This window comes from Trachinotus anak, unplaced genomic scaffold, assembly GCF_046630095.1.
Source record: "Trachinotus anak isolate AG129_WGS33_773 ecotype Australia unplaced genomic scaffold, CSIRO_AGI_Tana_v1 ptg000007l, whole genome shotgun sequence".
NCBI lineage: Eukaryota > Metazoa > Chordata > Actinopteri > Carangiformes > Carangidae > Trachinotus > Trachinotus anak.
The window spans coordinates 5,802,923-5,818,574 of record NW_027273858.1 but is presented as its reverse complement, the minus strand read 5'-3'; the positions used below and the strand labels follow the sequence as shown (position 1 = coordinate 5,818,574).

The 15,652-nt window shown below is 43.2% G+C and overlaps 1 protein-coding gene across 2 annotated transcripts in view; it reads right to left on the bottom strand.

Annotated features, from left to right (window-relative positions):
* The window catches only part of bcl2l11 (BCL2 like 11), a 29,050-nt gene extending 14,223 nt beyond the window's left edge, over positions 1-14,827 (bottom strand). Inside the window, exons 1-3 of one of the 2 annotated variants that reach the window (XM_071480066.1) lie at positions 14,475-14,827; positions 11,417-11,853; positions 5,355-5,476 (exon numbers count right to left, since the gene is read on the bottom strand). In XM_071480066.1, coding sequence (XP_071336167.1) covers positions 5,355-5,476; positions 11,417-11,853; positions 14,475-14,491 — 576 coding nt within the window. In that variant the 5' untranslated portion in view covers positions 14,492-14,827. Of the gene's footprint in view, positions 1-5,354; positions 5,477-11,416; positions 11,854-12,865; positions 13,922-14,474 lie in introns of those variants that run through there. The other variant, XM_071480065.1, reaches the window with a different exon arrangement.
* Between the last annotated feature and the right edge of the window lie 825 nt (positions 14,828-15,652).

Below are 15,652 nucleotides of genomic sequence, written 5' to 3'. Positions count from 1 at the left end.
AACCTCGCGGTGGCGCTACAGGAAAAGTTCATCAAAGATCACCAAAGTCAGTGGGCTTCATTCTCTGGGCACCATGAATGTGTGTACCAAATTTCATGGAAATCCATCCAATAGTTGTCAAGACATTTCAGGAAAAAGCAAAAATGTCAACCTCCCAGTGGTACTCGAAGAAAATTCAAGGGATCAGCCACAGACAGGACTTTGCTGTCAGGGCCCCTAGACTTTGGAGCGACGTACCAGAGGAGATCAGACTTGCAGAGTCAGTTCCCCATTTTATCTCACTTCTTCAGACACATTTTTACAAAAAGGCTTTTATTGCGTGACGTCTTTTTAATTTCATTTACACTTCACCTTGATTTGTTTGGATATTCTATTTGATTTGTTGGATGTTCTGTTTGATTTGTTTGGATATTCTATTTGATTTGTTGGATGTTTTATTTGTTTTGTTTGGATGTCTTATATTTGACACATGTGAAGCACTTTGTTACTTGTACCGAAAAGTGCTACGCAAATAAAATATTATTATTTAAATCAGTAGGAGTCGTCCTCTTTGGACCACAAATGTCTACAAAATGTCGAGGCAATCAATATAATAAAGACAAAATTGTTTTCGCTCCATATTTGCTTTCTTTTCTTGTGAATGACTGTGAACTTCAACCAAAACGTGTTTTAAGTACGAGAAAGAAAAATAACTCCAAACTTGAACGGCTCACAACTGGTATGATATATGTGAGCTGTGAAAGGAGCAGCGAGCAGACATTTCTTCATTTTGAGGTTAGAAAGGGTGGGAATCACTGCTCCGGGTTCCAGACGGAGGTGTTCAGGGGCAACCACACTAGTTGCCTGAGTCACCGCAGAGCCAGATATGATTCATGATGATTAACCTATCCTGCTGGGCCTGTTTGATGACAGTGGGAAGTTCATGGCATTGAAATTTCCTTTTACTCAGAAACTCAGATCTTTCAACAGTCCAATTCAAGTTGAGAGAGACTGTACAGTCCCTCCCGGGTTTGATCCAGGCTCCTGGTGGGGTCTCTCGTTCAAGGCAAACTGGCCTCAGCTGAGGGACATGATCGGATCATATTTAAGAGTTGAAGTTCTTAAGGATGGAAGAGATCTGAAGATAAAATATTTTCTCCTCAAACACGACGACAGTCGCTGCATCCTGACCGACGACAGGAATGATAACATGCAAACTAGCTACAATTTGTTCAGAGCTGGTATTCTTGTTACACGTGCGTGAAATCTTGTCTCTTAAAGTTTCCTAATATTTCTTCCCCCAAATTCAGACTGATCCATTCTCCTGCACTGTGGTTCTTGTCCACTGTTAGCTAAGGAAGACAACCCCAGTGAGGCCACATGCTTGTGAGAGAGTGAAACGTGTGGAGATTCACGCTATCCTCCTAAGATCCCAGGACGTAATCCCTCACTGGCTTCCCACCAGTTAACACAGCTGTGTTCAACCACTGCTGGGAAATAAACACAAATCTCTGAGGTGGTGTCCAAGTGTTTTACCCTTATTTCTAGCTGTATGTTTATTTTGTGCAGTCACGGTTAGAAAGGGATTAATGATGATTGTTCAACCTTAGCACAACAAACTGCACTGGACTGAGTGTTCTCGCTTTGTCTCAGCGACAAACAATCGTCTGTCTTCTTACTCGGATGACTAAGTATGCGATGATTAAAATCTGAAAAACCTGAAAAACGTCTCACATTACTGTAGTTATGAAATCATATGTGAGCATGTCACCACCAACACCAACACCTGGCCAGAGAACAGGGAACAAGCCTCCATGTTCCTCTTTTCTCTGCCTCCTCATTGTTCTGCAGCAAAGAACAAGCACACGTGCACACACTCTCTGGATTATTCTGTGCTCAACTTAACAGCCACTAAGACACACACAAACACACACACACTTCTCTTTCTCTTTCTGTCTTCAGTCAGTGTGACGAGGTGTTGAGTCACAGCCTCGACTCATCACGTTCTCACATATTTCTCCAGCCTCCCTCTGTTCTCCTCTGCAGCTTAGGGGCCAAACCCGCTTTGCCTTGCATGACTCTTGGCCGGATTTGTAACCCAGCTCGTGGGATTTTCCATATTCATGGAATGAATTCAACCCTTCCTGATGTCAGTGCACTTAGTGACACTGCTGTCAGCCAATTAGCTCCTAACTTCTCTCACTTTGGTGCCCAGTGGTGTAGTGCAGGGTATGTGTAGGTGTATGGTGAATACTCACTTTCTGTGTATACCCACCTCTGTCCATTCAGTAATTAATCATTTAGTTCTTTTTTTTTTTTTTTTAATTTAAGACGGTTAAGGCATGACCCACCCTACTCTGCCTCTGATTGGCTACTTCTTGTTGCCTTCGTTGGTTAAGTTTAGGCATGAAGAGGGATGACTGGTTAGGGTAAGAGTATCAGGGTAAGCCAATCAGAAGCAGAGTAGGGCAGCTCATGCCTCCACCTTGCCATCCTGGGCCTACCTGTCCTGTTGGTTTATAACTCACTGCAGATCCTACGAGGTGAATTTGACTTTGAGGTAATAATTAGTTTAACAGAACCATCTCTTGAAATGCTCTGGGCTTAAAAGGCGGCTATGTGAAACCGTTGCTTCCCTAAAGCTGGTTGAAATATTTTATTTTGAAAATCAGATGCGTCATTCTGAAAACGCCATGTTTTCCTCATCATGTATACATCACATTCATGCATTAGGCCCGTGTAGTAATATTTGTAAACTGCTCCTTGACAAAAAATGTTAACTTTATAATGGTGACACACACATTGGCCCACAGCAAATCAGCTGTTCTAGAGACGGTTTACAAAATAAACTTGCCTACAAAAAGGCCCATAAACTACTTGCAAGGTGAGAGAATAGTTTTTCAAGTGTGGATGGACTAAAGAAAAAGGAACAGTTCACTCCAAATGCGTAATTTTGCAGTCGTCCATGGGCCAGTATTGATCACTGCACCCAATCTGCATATCTTCTGTGGCTAATTTTAATTTAATTTTAATTTAATTTTTATGCCTTTTTCCCTGAAGTCAAGCAGCAGAAGTCAAGTGACAATGTGCAAATACTACTGGTCCATTTTTGGGTGAACTAAATACGCAACAGTAGTCTAACAGAAGTCACTGTTAATAACACAGGGCATTCATTCTTTGCTGGATGAGCTGCTTTAAAAGAATTCGGGTCATAAATTAAGAGTATACCCACTTCTCCAGGCACCACTACACCACTGTTTGTGCCTAATTTGGAGAAATGTTCAAGGATGGTGTTGACAGTATATTTGATAATGCAGAAGGCTGATAAGTGCAGTGACTGATCGGTGCAGATGCAAGAGGGCAGAAAGCATTAACTCTCTTCCTGTTTCTTGCTCATTAGCAACTAGGTTAAACACAAGGACAGAGGCACATTTCACACTTACCACCCCGCTTAGTTGGAGAGCTGAAACTCTGTAGCTATTAAGCTTTTGACACCGAGGGAGAATTTTAAGGATACAGCAGTCGTGTCAGGCCTTTTCTTGACTTTTATTTCTTAATCCATTTCACTGATGTGATTTAAGTGAACTCACTCCAGCACAGATTTTTTTTTTCCTCTTCCCTTCTGGCTTACCAAAGCTCCAGTCAGCTCTTTGATAGAGGAGTAAATAAAACTGTGATGATGCAACATGCAGAAATGTTGCCAAGGAAACAGAAGCCAAGAGGAAATGAACTCTTATTGCAGCTACGCAACTTTACAACACACCCAGACTGACTGACTGATGCAGAAACTGCAGCACTTAGTGGATTTTTATTCCCTGGAATAACGGGATTATCTCCCCAGTAAGGCTGCAGTCAGATTACGGTAACTGTCGTTTCATGTGGTAACCAGAGCTGGATTACACGGCCATCTTTTAAAAACACCCATGTCACTTACTGTCTGAAATCTGCGCACACAAACTGAACAAAATTCAAATCACCGCTTCAGAATGGAGCTGCATGATTTGAAGAATGAAGCAAAATTTTTGTGTGGAAATAAAATGCCTCTAAAGTTATGTGACATTCAGTGTTTCACACCAGAACACATGGCGTGTATCTTTGAGGTCTAATAAATGTGTTGAATGCATTTCCCCTCCTCATAAAACATTTGCAAACCCTATTTGCTTGCTTCAAGTCTTCAGTCTCATAGCTGCTGGCGCATAAACACGCCTCATCGCCAGCAGTCGATAAGCAGAACAGAGCTAGGAATGAGTATCATGTTGCATACAAAACAAACAAGGGGACCTGCTTGTAAAAACATTGCTCCATAGCGCTACTAGTGGAGAAAAACTCCACTCGACCTCAAAGTATAAAACTGTCTTAACTGTGACTATGGAAAGTGGAAATGATTTGCATTTCCTGTCTAATTAATTCAGCACAATAACACAACATGACTCCAATTGGCCAATTAAGAGGCGGCGTTCACCAAAACCTCCACGTGTTTACATCAGTACCTCAGTCAGCTAGACAGGAAGTAACCAGCTAAACTGCTGCTACTGAGCAAATAAGCTCCACATTTATAATTTGTGCACTCAGTGAGCTTCTCTGGGTCTCACCACATTTAAACACCCAATTTGTACCACTAAGTTTTGTTTTTGTTTCTATCCCACTGCTGGAAACTGGCTGAGGGGCTTTCGTCGAGGAGAATGGAGCTGCTTTTTCCCCCCTCTGTGCTAAACAAATCCATCTTCTGCGCCTCAGCTGTGGAGGGGTTCTTTTTTTTTTTTTTTGTATCATATGGCTGTTTTCTTGTTTTTTGTTTCAGTGTTTTTTTAACTGCAGCGGTTACTGTGGCATCTTCATTTTCGACAGCTTCAGGCTGTCTGCTTAGTTATTTTCTGATCAAAAGTCATTTCGTTTCTCTCACCCCGAGCGCAGTGGAAATAACCAGCTGGTCACAGGCTCCCTCACATCACCCACGGCAATATTTAAGGGACATTTTAGTTCTGGCCCCCTCTCTTTTATTTCTTGTCCTGCTGAGCAGATTTGCTCATTTTCAGCAACAACCTGCTTTGCATTTATTGTTTTGATTTCTGTACTGCAGCGGTTCGATAAACACTGACTAATCAATAAAAAAAATATTGTTTAAAAATCTTATCCCAATAATAACAAAATGAGGTTAGATTTGATAAAAGTCATTTACATCTGTTAGCAAACCACAGTCTCCTGTCAACCAATCAACTGCTTTTACTGCAGCTGTTCGGCACTTTGTTCAAGAGCTCCACAATTGTGGTTGCTGGTGGTTTCTCTCTACTCTACCCCCCCCACCCCAACCACCACCACCACCACCACCACCACCACCACCACTACATACACACACATTGTCTGTGATGACTGACCCTTAACAGGAGGAGTCTATTAAAGTCGTCTCCAATGCGTCGGAGCTCTTGTCCAACTGCCTCCGCCTGCATGTCCCCTGCTGCGTTTCGCTGCCGTGTGCTAGAGGGGCTGGGAGAGCTCTCTGAAACAGAGAAGAAAAAAACATAGCGACATTGCTAATATGACACAAGCACTTGTATGTTACAAACTTTCAACTTAGTGCGCTGTAACTTTAGCCTTCTTTCAGTACGCTTCCGCAATGACTGTATTTTGATCATTTTTATATGAAGCATAACAGAATGTAATCAAAGAGGAGTCCGCAGCTTTATGTGTGGTTGGAGGCTTAGACAAGAAAATATTGTGAAACTGCTGCACCAAGACTTTTGAAATATGACTGGAAACATTAACAGAAACAAGAGAGGAACTAGACTCTGCGGATGTAGACACAACTGTGTACATTGTTCCTCGGTGCCATTGTTCCATCTACTGCAGCATATCAGTGCCTATAGGTCCTTTTGGGCCACACAGCGTCATCGGACCAGCAGCTCAGGCTGTGGCCTCCACATCAGAATCAGTGCACAGTCGAACGGAGCTCAACTGATTCATTACTTCATTTTAAATCCTATGACAAACGTGTGACAGAAAAGCAGGCGACACCACAGACGACGTAAACCTTCACATGATTTTTCATGAAATGTACGAGTGACGTGCATCTCCGGGTTTCCCCGCCAACACATCAACGCAGTATATTGGTTACAGTTACAAAAATGCACGTACAGATCACCAGTGAGGAAGAGGAAAAAATACCTTAACACACAAACACAGAAAAGTAAAACAACAACCAGACAACCAGAGTGTGATTCAGAAAGTGGGTGGTTCACAGCATCAGAGCAGAGACGTTCTTTTTAGTTTTGACCCAGTTGAGTTTATTTGATGTTATAATAGACAGGCACAGTCACAATGATATGATAACAACCACAGGGGAGATGTACATCAGAACTTACTCATGTAGGTGAGATTAAAAAAAAACAACAACAAAATAGACACAAAGCCCTGATGTTTACTGCGACAAACATCTTTGAGTTTTGTTGTCAACTCATAGTTTACTGTAGATAGAGGGACAGGGAGCAGACCATTTAAAAAAAAAAAAAAAAAAAAAAAAAAAAAAAGGAAAAGAGTCACAATATCTACTGTGCATGTGTCTCACTGGAACCATCATGCAGAGAAATACCACTCCACCGGCTGACCTTGTGCGCGCGCGTGTTTTTGTGGTTAATCGCTTATATTTTCAGTCTGAAATACACTATGACTATGAAAGGCTCTGACCTCTTACCGATCTCCGCTTATGACTCATGCACACTGTTATGAAACCCAGACTTAATATTTCTCACATCCTCCAATATTGAAGATGCCGACACAACAAAGAGGCTGTGTTCCACCGTAATCCATCGCTGCTGCTGACTACACCGACGACATCCACCAGGGTGATGATGATGGGGTGAGATGTGCGTATGGCAGCAGCGTAAACCCAGGACCACACAAAACACTGTAGCCTACGCAGTAATTACGTGGTAATCCATCAAACTGTGTGATTAAATTGTCCAATTTATCTAAATTGATAAATATATACATAAAGGCAGGTTGGAGCACGTTATTATTTGAACACTGGAGACACAGAGCAATGGAACTAAATGTTAACACATAGAAGGACAAGGATGCAGTTGAAAATAAGGTCTAAACTTCTGCTCATATTACTGGCATGAACACAGAAGAAGTGCTCATATGAATCAGTTACTTGTTAGTTGGTTGTATCCATTTGCTACACTGCTGGAGTGAGTTTCTCTTTCAGAATAATAAATGTAAATTATCCCGTGCAGCAGCTTTCCCACTTCTGGGAGTTGTCTGCTGAATTAAAACAAACGGTCTCTTGCTCTGACCCATGTACTGACTTTGACCCTCTGGCTTTCAGTGACTTGTTGCCCTGTTGGACAGCCAGGCTGCTTTGAAGAGACAGCATATACATTTAAGTTGTACACTGTGTCATGGATTCTTTCTTTTGTTTCTTTCGAAAATGACCACAGCAACCAGAAAGACGAGAGCCTAATTTAACTATACACATATTACATGTTCACATTTATGCAGTTTTTATTTCTCTTGCTGTTTCTGAACGCTCTATATACTTCTAACTTCCCCACCATCAACCATATCCTGCTGACAACTGTCAAGGCTCACAATTTGTGGTTTGCTAATACTGAACGGCAGGCAGCTGACAGGCAAAGAATTTAGAGACAACACTAACGTCTTGTTTGACTGAATTTTCTCCTTCTTCCACAACACACAAATTATTAATTAGACATATTCAATAAATAATCAGCTCTGTGCAGCCTGTTACCTTAGATTTCTGTCTATAGTTTATTTGCATCTCTGTGCAGCCGACCCCGAGGTGGTGTAATGTTAAACCACAAGAATATAAATCAACTAAAAGACGAAAATGCATCAAAGTGAAGTGTTCCACTCCACAGAAACATGAGAGAGCAGTAGGTGTGATCTTCCTGCTGCAGGAGGAGGAAGTGTTGTGATAGGAGCTGTAATCACGCTCCAATAAATACATTCATGCTCCTTAAGCTCTGCTGCTCTCTCTCTCACACACACACACACACACACACACACACACACACACACACACACACACAGAGAGACTGGCATTCTCGATAACTGAAACTGTTTGGCGTTGAAGACAATGTGAGATATTTTGTATAAGTGTGTGTGTGTGTGTTTATCTCCTATCTGTCTTATCTGATGGACGTAGCAGATAGAATGAGAGGTGAAGGGTCTCTGTCTGCGTCTTACAAAAGACCTGCAGGCCTATTTTGACTGCCACACACACACACACAGGCCTATTATATGATTGGCGCACTTAATGAATGACACGTACACACACGCGCGCCGGTCTGTTTTGACCGCCATCTTGTCTGTCTGGCCCCAGTGAAAAAGAATAACAGGAGACACAAGGCAATCAGTGAAGCTAATCACCGTTTTAGAAAAGCAGAGTGGTAGGTGAAGAGGTTACAGCACAATGAGGTGTAATGAAGTTGTATTGAAGCTCCTGGAGATGACGTTTTTTTTAAACTTATAAACTTTCACTATCCTTGTAAAAAAATAAAAATAAAAATAAATTTCAAGCCAAACTACTCAGTTTGGAGAATCTGAGGGAAAGGATGAGAGAACAATGTTACTACATAATGGATATATTTAACACCACTGCACCAACACTGGGGGATTCACTCTGTTAGTTTTTTGGGTTTTTTTTGTCAAATCTCAGCCTCACGGCGCAGTTTTGTTTGTTACCAGGCAACAAGATAGACAACTTTAGCCGCCAGCATCGTAGCTAAAAAGCAGAAGACTTTTTTTTCTCCTCCTTTTAAAGTTGCACTGATATAAACAAGTCCACTGGAGCACTATTTTAAACCCCTTTTGCTGGAGGTGACAGACTTGCGTGTCTTGTTCTTTTTACGAATCTCAATAAACAGCGAAGATAAAAACAGAATCAAGGCCGTGAGAAATGATCAATGTCCAAGAAAACTCTGGTGGCTCCACCAGTACAAGCTCAGACCTTTGATTTTATATTTTATTCTAGACATCAGTGTTGATAATGTGTGAGGCTGGATTACGGGGAAATGATTTTTCACATTCAAAGATCATGGTGTAGTGAAAAAACAACAATGGAGGTGCACTGATTTTACACATCAAAGTCAGATCTCGGAGGGTACGCTACTACTGCAAATGTGAGAAAGAGCTGAACAAAGCCTTTTGTGGTGTAAAATCTGAGAAAGTGCGTCAATTAGTCACGTTTCAGTTCGGTCTGAAGAATACGAGTTAGAAAGTGAACAAAATCTGAGGGTGAGGAGTTAGAAGGAAGTGAGCTTACTGGACCTCTGTAGCAAACTCCTCATCTCTTTGCTTTCTAATCGTGATTCCAAAAACATTGGATTTATTTCACTAAATAATGCTTTAGCTTGATTGATTGATTGATTGATTGATTGGTGAGTCACATAGCATTTTATGTCTGCTAATCAAAACATTCTCAAGAAGATACGTCTGACAACCATTTGATGTGGTGGTTATGAAAATATCAAAGTAATTTTTTTCATCGGTTTCACTGAATGGTTGTTATTGTGATGACACGCACACACACACACCCCTCGGGCGCAGCCCTTTTACTCTAGCTGGAAGTTAAGATCCTTTCCTTCCTGTAAATCTGACTCAGCAGGATTCCATGAAATCCATGAATCCCGGGCAGCAATCCAGCATCAGCAGGTCTAAAAAAGCCTGCTGAGATGCCTCCGAAAGGCGCATCCTAAAGTGTCATTTTGTGTTTATTTGTCTCCAAGAGACCAAACGTCTGCACGCAGAAAAATGAAGAAAAGGATCACCATTCCTCCAACATTCCCCTCCAGACATGTCGTACAGGATGCAAAAATATCTGCAATCTGAAAATCTACGCTTACTTCCTGACTGAGAAATTCTGGATCGGGCCTCATGCCCCGCCCACCACCACTGCTGCTGCTGCTGCTGCTGCTGCTGCTGCTGCTGCTGCTGCTGCTGCTGCTGGCGCTTGGTTGACTGGTCAAAGAGCAGAGTGACTCAGCCACATGTTTGAGCCTCAGTCAGACCCAGACTCAGATGAGGGGTCTGTTGAGCACTAAAAATAGCAGATGTCATACTTGTATATGTTGTTTGTTAGCTTGTAACTGGCAGTGACTAAAGTTAGTGGTTGTACTAATGCAAACTATCGGTCTCTGCAGTGACACGGTTTCTGGTTTATTTTGCCCCTTGAAACTAGATTTTCCTTGTAGGGGGTCTTTACCGGGTTGATGTGGGATTAGGAGTTGGATGTAGGGTTAAAACTTAGTTGTAAGAGATCAGGTTAGGATATGATTTTTGGTGGGATCCACCCATTCCACTGTTTTTTATCCACTATGTATTGGACATCACTCTTTGTAGGAATGAGTTATGAATTTCCTCTGGGAGCTTGTGTGTTTGGTTTTTAACTGTATCCTGTGGGGTTTGGGAGGATTTTACACACTCAAAGGCATCAGACATTACTCAACAGGAAGCAGAGTAATACTACAATGGAATGAAAACATGGGAATCAGCAGAAATGGGTTTGGCAGGACTGAGGAGTCATCTTAGTGTGTTTCAGAACTGCAGGTTTCAGCCTGAAGTTGTTGGATTTCCCTCTGAGAGCGAAAGAAATGAGGTATGCTGGGTATTAGTCAATAAATCAGAATGTGAAACAAACACAAGACTGACTAATTCATCTGAGAGAGTAGCAAAAATATTCGAGTAGTGGAAAAAAAGCCTGTCTTCCTTCACGAGTAAGATCTACTGGGAGAACAAAAACATCCTGAGTATGTTTTTGTTCATCTTTTGACTATCATTGTTAACATTCACCACCACCACCTGCCCAAACCCCCAAATCTTTGATAGAGGAAGCTTCAGGGAGTTTGTGTTAAGCTCCTATCTGGTTTCATATTTTGCTGCACACCCACACAGCAGCAGCAACAGCAGCTAAATTTCATAGTGGAAACAGTCAGAGAAGCTTGTGTTGGCTGATTCAGGCCAGTCACTTTCTCACACACACACACACACACACACACACACACACACACAAAACGGGTGTTTTTTATTGTAATATCAGGGAGAGCACTCATGCATTTCAGCACCTGGACACCTACACTTCAAAGTGCAGTTTACCACCCTCCTAAAACTGATTCTAGGTGATGAAAACGAGTTAGTAGTTTTTTTTGTTTGTTTTTTTTCTAGGCAAAATTGATTTTTGACATTTGAAGGTAGGCGTTTTTTACAAGCACAAAATATGAGCACTGCATTGATGGAAAGTAGTATAATTGTTTCCTTTATATTTAAACTAATGCCATTTGATCAGTGGTCTTTATATAAGTTTATTTGCCGCCTTGTTTAGAATTCAAAACTGGTCAGAGGACTTTGTAATAACAAACTTCCAGCTGCATCTATTCAGAGCATTAAGCATCGGGTATACATGCAAAGTGCCTGTGCTCACCGTGCAGCTGCTGCATCCCCGGTCCCCCGCCGCGCTCCTCCGCCATGCGCTGCAGCGCGTGTTTCATCACCTGGCCGGTGGGGCTCGGAGTCTGCGTGGCTCTGTCAGCCGTGGCTGGCCTCGGGGAGAGCGGGGAGCTCGGCACCGAGTCGCTGTCGAAGGAGAAATATCCACTGGAGGAGCGGCGAGAGAAGCTGAATATAGACCTCTTTTGAAACACGCCTAGGCTGTCGAGAGGGGAGATGGCTTTGGTTCTGCACCGGGGCGACGAGTCTGGCTCTCCCCCTCCGGTGGAGCCGAGGCGGCCAAGGCTCCGCTCGGCGCTGTCGTTCGAACGGGAGGTTTGCGCTGAGGCTCCAGCGGCACCGACGGGTGGTGGGTCTCCTCCGCTCTCCTCTCTTGTCGTTACTGCGGTCGAGCCATCGGACCTTCGTGGTCTGTTGGATGAACAGAGCGGCACCGTCAGCCTGGGCTTTCATCACTCTGCCCCAACAGCTACAGCCTCACGTCTCTGCTGCATCTGGAGCTGCAGCTGGCTATGTAGCAGCACAGTGCTGCGTCAGGACTGGACCTCGTAGATTCTCGTTTTTCCCTTAGAACTGCGGAATTTCTGTCATTTCAATCTGATTAATTTCACAGGGAATCCCGGTGACTGGCGCGCCAACGCGCACGGACTTTGTTTTAATAAACGCGCCAACAAGAAACTGGCCAATAATTTTGGTCTTTCATGAAACTTAGCCATATTCTAGCTCACTTCCCAATGCAGATGTTACCCACAGAAGCGCCTCGAGTTGTGCAGCGACTGTTTGCCTAGTTTAAGAGCAGTGAATGTGTTGGTGTTCAGGCGGTATCCCAGGTTTCCTGTCCAAACTGGCCGACCAGTGCATCTCCATTGTTTGACAGAAGTTGCTGATTGCAGCAGATCTTTGTTTAACTTGTGAGGGAAAAAAAAATAATCAGGCATGAAGGAAGCGGCTGGAGTAACTTCAACTGCGTCACATAGTAACAGCCTGAAAGAAATCCGCCTCTACAGACCAGAGCCAGTCTGGAAATCTCATTTTCAACTAAATCAGCCAAAACAGCCTTTCATTTCTGCTTATTAACAGCTGACGAGGATTTTATTGACTCAAGGTAAACTTTTTGCAGATGTTACTTTTGTAAGACGCTTTATTTAAAAACACCAGATCACAATGGGAACAAAAAAAAAAAATCTTGCACCTTTGTCATTTTCCGTTTTAATCACCAAAATTCAGACTCAAGTGACAGTCAAACAAAGGGGCTTTAAAAATAATGTGTTGTTGCTGCGCTTCCTGTTTGTCCAAACTAAACTAAGGCTTCCTCAGCGCACGGATTCCCAGCGGCAGTGACCTATACTTCTGTGCCAAAATGACCTAAAATTATATTCCGAACTAAGTCTGAACGTACCCACCGACAAACACTTTTACGCACCTTTGTTGCACCTGGTCATCCTTTTGCTTTTTGCGCATTTTTACGCACGTAGAGAGAGTGACAACAGCCGCACTTTGACTGGACCTGAAGACGGTCCTCCAGCCTCACGATAATGTCAACTTTCCCTGCTGGTTTTGGTGCAGATCCAAGCGCTAAGAGGAGAGATATTAAGCGTGTCAAGCGGCAAGCGGAGAAATGGCACCAAAACGTGCCGGCTGCCGCCTCGCCGAGGAGGAAAAGCAGATGGAGAAAAGGAAATCCGCAACGCCGGCGCCAAAAAAGTACCAAACAAGGCATTTGGTCAGGTGTCGCGGCGCTAAATGTTTAACGAGATCCGTCCAGCAGCACGTCTGCACAGTCACTGAAATAAGAAGGAGAGGTAGGTTGTAGTTTCTGTCTCCGTGGGCGACGACAGAACAGCCGAGTCTCACAAGAAAAAAAAAAAAAAGAAAGAAGGAAAGAAAGAAAGAAAGAAAAAAAAACCTGACATTTCAGTTGACACGACAAGGTTTCACATTACTATTTAGACAAAGATATTAAACTAAATTTGCAGCTGTCACGTGTGTATGCTCCCTTCCCATGAAGCTTTCTTCCTCACAGCCGCAGTGATGCATGTGCGCCTCCCGCAGGACAGCCCGCACACTTCACTCGCCACAGAGAAGCGACGGATTCGAGCTATACGTTAAATTCCGGTCATTGCCCATTAACGCAGGCGGTGACGCCGGGAGAGCGGCAGGGTGATCCCGTCTGATCGGGACTTCAGAGGCTCTCCCGTGTGGAGGAGTGGAGAGGTGAATTATAAAGCGGCTGAACTCTCTGACCTCGATCAAAACAAGTCCAACGCTGTCTGATACAGGGACAAAAAAAAAAAGAAAAAAAAATCCGCTCAACTGTGAGAAGGAAAACATCATGTCAACTTGCAAGTCTTGCCAGTGTGGCGCATAATGCCTGACAAAAAAAAAACTCTATGCAGGAAAATAAAATGCAACTTATTCATCTGCGCCTCCGGTGACAAAGCGACCTGCACCGGCACTCACAGCTTGTCATTTCAACCCATCGCAGCCTTTATCCCGGGTAAAATGCCGTCTACGCTCGACTAATGTGTTATGGGGTTAATAAAAGGAACTAAACTGGTGCGCTGCGGTGCCAAATACACCGGCAAAGTCAGATGATCACTGTAAAAGCGCTCCGACTTATAACAGCAGAAACCTCCGGAAAGTTAAAAAGAAGGTTGCTTTAAACTCTGACTGGAGCACGAGAGATGTGTTGCATGAAGGGAAAACACAGTTTAATTCGGTTTTGATTCACCTTTTACGCATGACAGACACTCTTTAGCAATAGCACACTCATTTCACGGGAAGAGAAAGCATTACAGTGCAAGAGCAAATCTGTTATGCATTTCTTGTATTTTAAAAACGCTACAATTAAACATAAAAGAGGAAGAAGTGCGGCTGTTTGCAGCGTGGCAGCTGACATGCCGGTAAACTCTGTGGGAAATTGATTTTTGTAAAAGCAGTAGTTTAAAAAAAAAAAAAAAAAAACACACACACACACACACACACACACGCACGCACGCACACACATATCTGCTCCCTCTGTCCCAACTCACCTGGACGGAGGTTGCATGTCAGTGGCGGGACATTACCGCTGGCTCTGAAAATAACACGATGTCAAGTTGGCTCTAATATTAATGTCCAAAAATAATATCAATGCAAGTCCATATAGGATCCACAGGTCCAAAATGGGCGAAACATGAACTCCCAAAAGTAAAAGAAAAAATAAAATAAAAGTCAGAAGTGAAATGAATCCACGGGCTGTGGCTGAAGTTTGCTGAAGGGGGGAATGGTTGAATAATCCGTGTGGAAACCACTGGGGCAGAGGAGGTAAACAACTCCAGCTCTCTCTTTTGTCTGCACTGAGAAGGCTTCCTTCCTCTCTCCCTGTGTGTCTGCGGTACTCTACAAAAAGGTACTGCCTGTGCTCCACTGATATGACCGCTCCTCCTCCAAACCACGATCCACCTACTGTGGGTGTGGTTTCTCTCTTGGCTCTTGCTCTCCCCCTGCTGTCACACTAGACTTCAGTGGCTCCAGTGTCTGACACCCAGAGAAATAAAAGTGATCAAAACAAAGGTAGCACAAAAAAAAAAAAAAAAAGCTGCTGTTAGACTCATTCTACCTCACTGTCTCCTGACTGTCTGACACACGTCTCTGTCTGTAGCTGTGTTTCAGTGACACACTACAAACTGATTCTAACCAGATCTTCAGCTTGAGCTGCATGCAGGCAGGATTAAGTGCACTCTACTCAAAGATAAATCCTGTAATTAGCCTGTTATGCACAGAGGCTTTAATGATGTCTGCCAGGAAACACCTGGAGTCATGACTTCCATGGTAGCAATGTAATATTCTGCTCTTAAGCTTTTTCAAAACGTGAAACAAAAAGTCTCAATTAAATCTTTGTAGCTCTCTAAAGTCTGTTCGCACATTCCTGGCATCATTTTTTGTTGGCACAAATAGGTAAAGTGCACCAATGTCTCGTGATAGAGCGACGCCGGTGACAGGTGAAGTCATCAAATCCACCATTGTGTCCGATTTGTTTTTTCAAAATGACACTAAGCTCCACTAAACTAAACACAGACTCCACCACCAGCTTTGGCAGATCTACAGATTCTCCTCTATCCTGCCATCTTCCCCGTGCATCGCCTCAGAAAGCTGAGCGTGTGCGTTTGATATTGAGACATTCATAATTTGGATGAAACTGACGCCTACACTTGTACTATGACTGTTG